Source organism: Trypanosoma theileri, assembly GCF_002087225.1.
Source record: "Trypanosoma theileri isolate Edinburgh chromosome Unknown TM35_Tth_7_V1, whole genome shotgun sequence".
NCBI classification, from domain to species: domain Eukaryota; phylum Euglenozoa; class Kinetoplastea; order Trypanosomatida; family Trypanosomatidae; genus Trypanosoma; species Trypanosoma theileri.
Window position 1 is genome coordinate 822,594 of NW_021639849.1, and position 8,279 is coordinate 830,872.

Consider the following 8,279-nt stretch of genomic DNA (forward strand, 5'->3'; position numbering starts at 1 on the left):
ATCGACCTCGCCGGCACGATGTGGCACAGCGTCCACCACAGCGCCACCATGTGCCCGTGGGTGGTGCTCTTCTACAACGACGGGTGTGGGCACTGCAGATCCACGGCACGCAAAAAGAACAGCTTTGCCACACGAATGGAGGACTGCTATGAGGAGGAAGACCCGTTGCGAATGGCCACTGTGGCCGCTATAAACTGTGCTGTTGAAATAAGTACATGTCGTGATAATAGAATCCTTACAGTGCCTAAACTTGTTCTGTTTGTTCCACCTAACTGTAGTAATAAGGCTGGTGTGGTTTGTGATGCTGATATGATGCAGTTTATTCCTTTGGATCATAGTAATGATGGTTTTTCAAGACTTCGTCAAGAGACTCGTCGCTTGATTAAACAAACTATGCATTTTGATGGTGCTTCTATTGAGCGGTGTGTTCAAATGCGTCATGCACTTTATGATGCGAAAAGTGATTGGATTAAACGTGGTTCTTCCTCTTTATCTCAGTTTGTTGAAACAACTAAGTTATATCCTACAGATATTGCGGGTGCTTTTTTTTCTACGTTATTAAATGAAGTACCTCTTGTGGGTCTTAACCCACCGGATCGGCTACAAGCACTCAAAGATTTTCTTCGTCTTGTTGAACATGCACTCCCTGGTCTTGAGGCTGCTTCTGTACTTGATGTTGTGCGAAATTTTGAGAGTGGTGAAGAGTTTTCTGTTCCACGTTGGCAGAGTGCTGTGATTGCTGCACATATTCCTTTTGAGGGGAAACCCCGTGCGGTGCAGTGGCGCACGTGTAGCGGTTCATCTTCAGAGTATCGTGGATTTCCTTGCGCCATGTGGCTTCTTTACCATTCCCTTACAGCTAACGCTGACAAGGAGGCTAATCCACTTGAGATAATACAAAATTATGTGCGTTATTTCTTTTCATGTGAGCATTGTCGAGAACATTTTTTACAATTTGATTTCAAACTTGATGATGATCCTCTCTTACAATTATGGCGTGCCCACAATAATGTAAACGCTCGGTTGGCAATAGAAAATACCAGCAATGACCCATTAGTTCCAAAACAGCAATTTCCTACTCGAACAATGTGCCCTGAGTGCTACAATTCTTTGGGTACCTTTGATGAACAAGCGGTGGTCAAGTTTCTTCAGAGAAGATATGAATGGGATCCTGATGCCGTCTCCTGGAAAATTGGTGATGGTGGTGGTGGTGGTGGAGTTGATGCTGGCGAGTCGCCTAATATTATATCTAAGGGAACATTAGTTCCCCCAACTGATGTTCATAAGGAAAATGAGGAAGTTGTGCGTCGTGATCCGATTCCAATTCATGTTTTTCTGACTGGTTTTGTGATTGTCACGGCCGTGGGTGCTGGAATTCTCCGTATTCGCGGAAAGTATATATCATCTCACACTAGCCATCGGCATCGTATGAGAGTGTGAAAGAAAAGTAAAATGGACTCTTTTGTTTGTGAAAAGCTCTTTTTTTTTCTTTAACTCTTACTCTCCTACTCTCCCTTTGACTTTGGCTTCTCAAGTTGGACTAGAGTAGCTAGTGAGGAATGCGAGTATGTTTTTTTTTTTTTCTTTGAGTTAGTAGATATCTCTTTTTTTCTCTTTTAATATGAATCTTTTTTTTTTTGTTTTTTGACAGTTGTTATAAGCATATGTGTGTATATCTCTCTTTCTCTCTCTATGTAAGTAAGGGAGTCGTCTCTCTTTCTCTCCCTCTATCTGTGCATTTTGGTGGGGTTCTTCTCTATGTTTTTTTTTCCCCAGGAGATCATCTTTGTTTTTTTTTTTTTATTTTATTTTTTATTTCTCTTAATGGAGACCTTGCATATGTTTAACAATACGTTTAAAAGGGAGGAACCAAATACAGGAGATTTTATCTAAAGCTCTCTCGAGTACCAAGTGTTTTTTTATTTTTTATTTGGGTTTTGTCTTTGATAGAAGAATGAGTCGATTTAAGAATTGTATAACAATCATCAATACACGTAGTGGAGCACGTGAGGGTCCTTCGGTGTTTGCAAGTGCACTTCAACAGTATCTTGACAAGGCTGGTATCATACATCACGATACGTGCGTGCCAGAGAAGAATATCATACATGCCCTTAATGTTCACCCCAACACGACTGATGCTGTAATTGTCTGCGGTGGTGATGGCACTTTGAGTTCTGTGATGAATGTATTAGCCGCTACACCGAGTCATCCGCTTCTTACTGTACCCATCGTACCAGTGCCGTGTGGATTACAAAACTCTATTGCCACTTCTCTCGGTGTTTACTCCGCTGAACGTTCAGTCTCGGCTTTTGTGATGGGCCGTGTGGAGCCCATTCCTCTATGGAAGGTTTTTGTTAACGATAAGGTGGTGCGGTATATTGCATCCTACATTGCTGTTGGTGCCTATGCAAAGAGTGTGCAACGTCTGCATCATTTGGATGCTGTTGGTGATAATTATATGGCTCTTCCAATGGTACGAGGGAAGTACAAATTGGGTTCTTTTTACACAGCCATGCGAAATGAATTGGTTTCAGGCGATTTCAAAATAAAAAAGATGAAAGGCTCTTCTTTAGTAGTTCAGTCTCCCATAAAACTATTAATAGCATCTCAGATGCCACTACAGCATCGTTATTATACACTTACACCAACGGCAACTTATAAACATTCAACATTAAGTGTCACCTACGCAACGGCTGAGGCAACACGGTTACGTCTTTGGCATTTGTTAAGCCGCGAGGCTGTAGAAGGTGTAATCCTTAAAGAAGATGGTGTATGTGAGTGTTCTGGTGTTTCAGAATTGGAGTTTACCATTTCTAAGGCATCAGATGATAGTGAGAATTCCTTAGATGTTGTCATGCAGCTTGACGGGGAGCCGGTACATCTTTCACCCGGCTCTAAAGTCTCTGTCCAGCGGGCATCATGTCATGTACTATTCACAACTTGTTAGATAAACTACAAAAAGAGAAATAGAGAAAGAATGGAATCAAAAGAAAAAGAAATGATTAGATTTGTTAGTGTGATATTGTATAGGTGTGTTTGTGTGTGATATAAGGTGATGTACTTGCGCACACCTCCCCTACTCTTCATATGGAAGGCTGTGAAAAATTTCTTAATAACATAACAATAAATCATTTTTCTTCTCTCCCTCTCTCTTTCTCTCTGTGTGTGTGTCAATGTATACTTTATTTCAATAGTAATAGTAGTAGGAAGAGATCACAGTGGCTTTAAGAGAGTACTGTTTGAGTGAAAGAGGAGAGGGGACAGAAAAAAAAACAAGAAAAAATAAAATAAAGTAGGAATAAAAGAAAGAAAAAAAATGGAACAAGGGGATGGTACTCGAGTTAGTAACCATCAACCACCACCACCTCGTTTCCGTCAACGAGGTCAGGAATATGATGAATATGTACCACGAAAAAAAATTCATGGTCAACGCCCTGTTGATTTCTATTCTTCTGCTATTCGACATGTGACGACGCGTCTCTTACATCATAACACCCCGTATGGGTATCATGTAGATCCACATCCCTATTATTCGAAAGATATGTTACCTGCTGCACAGACCCCATTTAACCCAAGTACAGCTTTATGTACACAATGGGTTAACACATCATTTCACCCTGATACACGTGGAGGACACACCCGTGTACCACTTATGAATTTAAAATGGGCACCAAATGGACGTCGTCTTTTGTGTTCTACTGGTCGTGGTGAATTTCTTCTTTTCAATGGACATACATTTGGTGTGGAAGTTAAAACGGTGGCACATGAAGATCATCGTCCTTGTCGAGCCATAACATGGGGGACTAGGAGTGATTTGATCATCAGTGGTGATGATGCAGGTATGGTAAAACTATGGTTATCTAACTTTGTGCTTGTCGCTGAGTTTAACTCCCATCATCGTGCCGTCCGTGAGGTGACGTGGGCCCCGTTAGAAGGCAAGTTCTGCAGCTGCGGCCAGGACGGCTCTGCACGGGTGTGGGACACCAACGCCGTTGGCTCCAATCCCCAGCAGGCGCGGGAAGAAGTGAAGTTGGAGGGCCACGGCGGGGATGTGGTGACGGTGGATTGGCACCCGTTCCACTCCCTCATCCTCACAGGGAGTCAAGACCGGGATTGTCGGCTCTGGGACCCGCGCACCGCCGCACGCGGGAGTATTGCCGCCTTGCAGGGACACTCACAGTCTGTCAATTGTGTGCGCTGGAACCCGAATGGAACGACACTTATTTCCGCATCAAAAGATTGTACGGTGAAACTTTGGGATATTCGAATGGTGCGTGAAATGGTCTCGTATGAGGCGCACTCAAAGTCAGTGGAACGCGTGGAGTGGCATCCACATGTGCCGGATTTATTTGTTAGTGCCGGGGCGGATGGAAGTCTTATGTACTGGATATTAGATGCATGTGAGGGAACTCCGCGGCAGGATGGAGTGAATGTTGTTATTCACGAAGCTGCAGTTGTGGAAAATGCACATGATCGTTTTAGAGATGTTGCCAATCCAATAAATGCCATTGCGTGGAGTCCCTTGGGAAATCTTCTCGCCTCCTGTTCAGCAGAGGTGAAGTATTGGCATCGCAACAAACCTGGTGCATTAGAGGAGAAGGAACGTGGTGAAGAAGATGACGTCTTTGACGTGGATGAACAACTGTAAACAACAACAACAACAACAACAACAACAACAAGAAAAAAAAAAAATGGTGTGGTTTTGGACTCGTACAAACACATGTCTACTCACATATTGTCATTTGGAGTGGTGAATGAATAAGTGGCAACGCTTAACGGTTTTTCGTTTTTTTTTTTCTTTTTTTTTCGTTTCCTTGTTGGTATTTCTGTCTCTACGCGCGTGACGTGTATGTATGTATGACTTGCGCATCTTTCTTGATAAGAAGAGAAAACCTTCTTTTTTTTTCTTATTCTTATTCAGGATTATTATTATTATTATTTTTTTCTTCTTCTTCTGACTTAGATAATGAATGAGAGATGGCGTGTATGGACAATGACAGCGGCTTTTTACGACAGCCAAGATCCTCTGAGTTTTGTGTTTGCCCTTTCAAGTTTGTTGCCCATTGTTATAGTGATATTTGTAGCTGGACTCGCTAGTGCTACATTATCACCACAGCAAACACCCGCTCTTATTCTTTTATTAGGTTTTATACACAACACAGTACTTAATGCCGTTTTAAAAGCTTTCATTCAAAGTCCTAGACCAAATAGTCGATTACATGATACTTCTTATAAAATGGCACCAAGCTTACATGGTATGCCAAGTGATCATGCACAGTTTATGTTTTTCTTTACAACATGGTTGGTTCGTAAGGCTGGCATATACGGTATTCCTATTCCATTAGGGATGTGGGCGTTTTTGCTATTATCATCTATATTCGTATCATATGGTCGTATATACAATGAGTTTCATACCACTATACAGGTGTTAGTGGGTGTAGTATTAGGTATTTTAAATGCTTATTTATGTACTACACCAATTGGGGATTCCCTGCTAAGGCAGGTGGCGATAGCTGTTGCACCAATAAGGGAGTTCTGTATAGGTTGGACACAATACATCCGTTAAGTTTTTATTTATTTATCTATTCATTCTCCGCGTAAGTGATTTTATTTCTCTCTACTACGGTTGTTTTTGTGCTTTCTGTTGTTTATTTCAGAATGTTCTATTACTCCCTAAGATGCGCGTTATTTCACATTACATATTGAGTATGTACCCGTTTCCTTCTTAAAGAAGTTTTTTTTTGTTGTTTTTAATGCACTATTATGCTTGTTTTTTTTTTTTTTATTTTTTCTGCTCTTATTTCCGTTTTTTTTTTTTTTTTTTTTTTTTTTCACTTTCTTTCTCCTTCTCTCTCTCTCTCTCTCTCTTATAGGGAAGATAGATAGGGCACTATAGTTTTTACTATAGAGGTACTAGACCTCACGGCGTTTAGTTTTTTTTTCTTCTTTTCTGCCGCCCTCACCGTCAGTTGTTTTCTCTTCCAAGATCATTATCATATCTTTACTTTAGATAAATATCTGCTTATATATATATATATATATATATATATTCTCCTTTTGTCTCTGTGGGTGTTGAATTGATGGCTTTCTCTGCCATGGATGCTGTGCGGTATCTTGCCTCTGGCAAAGGTGTATTTGATTCCATCTGCGATCTCATCATTCGCCCGCCGCGGGCGCAGTACGACCCGTTCGTGGATCTCGGCCCGGATGTATTCCGCATTGGCGACGACGACCCCACCCGCTACAACCGCACAGATCTCACTCTCTACAACATGCGGGGAATGGCCGTGCAGTGCTCGTGGTTCCGCCCACTCGACGGGGACCGCCGGCCGTGCGTGGTGTATTTGCACGGCAACTGCGGCTCCCGCTACGATGCGATGGAGGCGTTGTTTCTACTGCGGCACGGCTTCACCCTCTTCACCTTCGACGCCTCCGGCAGCGGCATGTCGGACGGGGAGTTCATTTCGCTCGGCTTCTACGAGCGGCAGGACCTCGCGGCCGTCGTGGAGTATCTCGCCGCGCAGCCGGATGTGGACGGCATTGGGCTCTGGGGCCGCAGCATGGGCGCCGTCACTTCCATCATGTACGCCGCAAAGGACCGGTCTATTAAGTGCATCGTCTGTGATTCTCCCTTCTCGGCCCTTCGCCTGCTTATTAAGGACTTGGTGAAGCAACATGGATCCAAGAGGATTCCATCAGCTCTCGTAGATAGTATTGTAGATCGCATTCGAAAAAGAATTGCGAAACGGGCGGCATTCGATATTGATGACTTGGATGCCTTGAAATACGCGTCTGAATGTGTTGTACCGGCATTTATATTTCACGGAGAGGATGATGACTTTGTGTTGCCAATGCACTCTATGGCGGTAAATGATGCTTTTAAAGGACCATGTTTACATCATTTAGTGGAAGGCGGTCATAATGATGAACGTGATCAGTCAGTGCAGAATACCATTGTGAATTTCCTTACCTTGTACTTAATCCTCAAGCCAGAGGGAGAGAGAGATCGAAAAAATGATCCCAAACCTATTATAGTGAAGGGACGTATAGATACATCCATGCCAATATCTGTCTCTGGCGAAACACCAACAGGAACACCATTAGGAACAGCAGGAGTGGAATCTTCTTCTACGGAGGGAGGGGAATGGGATAACACCGCCTCCCCTTCAAAGAATTACGCCCCATTAGTACCAATTAGTTTCACTAAACCTCGTTTACGTGATGCCACTATATCATCATCATCATCATCGCCGCGGCCATCAGTAACATCGTTATCATCAAAGGAGAGTCATAGGGATGCAGATAAGGAGAAGAAAAAATCCTCTACCTAAAAGCTGCGATCCACGTTTATTTTTCTCATTCTCTCAGAAAACAAAAGAGGAAAAAAAAAAAAGACACATATACACATATATATATGTATTGCTGCTTGACTCTCTTGACCTTTTTTTTTTCTACTCAGTTTTCTGCGGTTATAAGTGATTGCTATTTGATGATCACATTCTCATTGATCAGCTTTTTTGTTTTACCAATTATTTCTCTTACTTGACCCAAGTCCCTGTTCTTGTGCCTGATATATACTTTCTGTATTTAGTCAAGTGTTTACACTGACAACCTTTTAAATGTATTGTCAATTAGAAGAAAGGTGGGCATTGAATCTTTGAGTGATATTTTGGTCAAATGTTTTTTTTTTTTTTTTTTTTTTTAGCATAATCTTTTCTCGTTAGTCTTATGGATCAGTATTTTTTTTGTTACTTGTCAGCTTGTAGAACATAAAATCACTGACTACAGAAACTACGGAACAAAAAAAAAAATGGAGTGGAATGTGTGTGTATGTGTGTGAGTAGATAAGCAAAAAGGTGGATTTGCTGTTTGTTGATATCAGCAGGTAATAAGAACTATTCTCTGAAAAGGAATGCAAAGCACATATTATATTCTCAGCTTCATTACTCTTTCTTTTTTTCCCCCTTTTCCTTCTCTTTGACATTTTGTGCTTTCACTGCTTTCAGAGCTTTGCTATTATTTTGTTTCTTATATTGTAGAAAAAGAGAATATCTCTGAACTGAATTCTTGCCTATGAGAAGAAAAGAAAATCTTTTTCTTTTGCTATCACTATTGTTGTTCTTCCCTTCTGTTATTGCTTTGTGATTTTCAAATGGACGTGATATTCCAATGCACATGGGATCTCTCAGTTCTACGGAAGGAACAACTGATATATCTTCCATGGGTGTTTTTTTTTTTTTTTTTTTTTTTTTTTTTTTTTTTTTTTTTTTTTTTTTTTT

At 41.5% G+C, this 8,279-nt stretch overlaps 5 protein-coding genes across 5 annotated transcripts; all 5 read left to right on the forward strand.

Annotated features, from left to right (window-relative positions):
• TM35_000074650 (putative quiescin sulfhydryl oxidase) lies at positions 1-1,440 on the forward strand (the record flags this gene model as incomplete). Its single annotated transcript, XM_029023911.1, has 1 exon — positions 1-1,440. A coding segment is annotated over one exon (1,440 nt), but the record flags the coding sequence as incomplete, so codon positions are not given.
• Positions 1,441-1,954: 514 nt separating this feature from the next.
• Positions 1,955-2,947, forward strand: TM35_000074660 (uncharacterized protein; the record flags this gene model as incomplete). The annotated part of the gene is made up of 1 exon (XM_029023912.1): positions 1,955-2,947. The coding sequence occupies one exon, from the start codon at positions 1,955-1,957 to the stop codon at positions 2,945-2,947; it is 993 nt and encodes a 330-aa protein (XP_028885108.1).
• Positions 2,948-3,316: 369 nt separating this feature from the next.
• Positions 3,317-4,648, forward strand: TM35_000074670 (uncharacterized protein; the record flags this gene model as incomplete). The annotated part of the gene is made up of 1 exon (XM_029023913.1): positions 3,317-4,648. One exon carries the CDS (start codon positions 3,317-3,319, stop codon positions 4,646-4,648), a length of 1,332 nt encoding a protein of 443 aa, XP_028885109.1.
• Positions 4,649-4,966: 318 nt separating this feature from the next.
• TM35_000074680 (PAP2 family protein) lies at positions 4,967-5,566 on the forward strand (the record flags this gene model as incomplete). Its single annotated transcript, XM_029023914.1, has 1 exon — positions 4,967-5,566. One exon carries the CDS (start codon positions 4,967-4,969, stop codon positions 5,564-5,566), a length of 600 nt encoding a protein of 199 aa, XP_028885110.1.
• A 529-nt stretch (positions 5,567-6,095) lies between these two features.
• Positions 6,096-7,331, forward strand: TM35_000074690 (uncharacterized protein; the record flags this gene model as incomplete). The annotated part of the gene is made up of 1 exon (XM_029023915.1): positions 6,096-7,331. The coding sequence occupies one exon, from the start codon at positions 6,096-6,098 to the stop codon at positions 7,329-7,331; it is 1,236 nt and encodes a 411-aa protein (XP_028885111.1).
• Between the last annotated feature and the right edge of the window lie 948 nt (positions 7,332-8,279).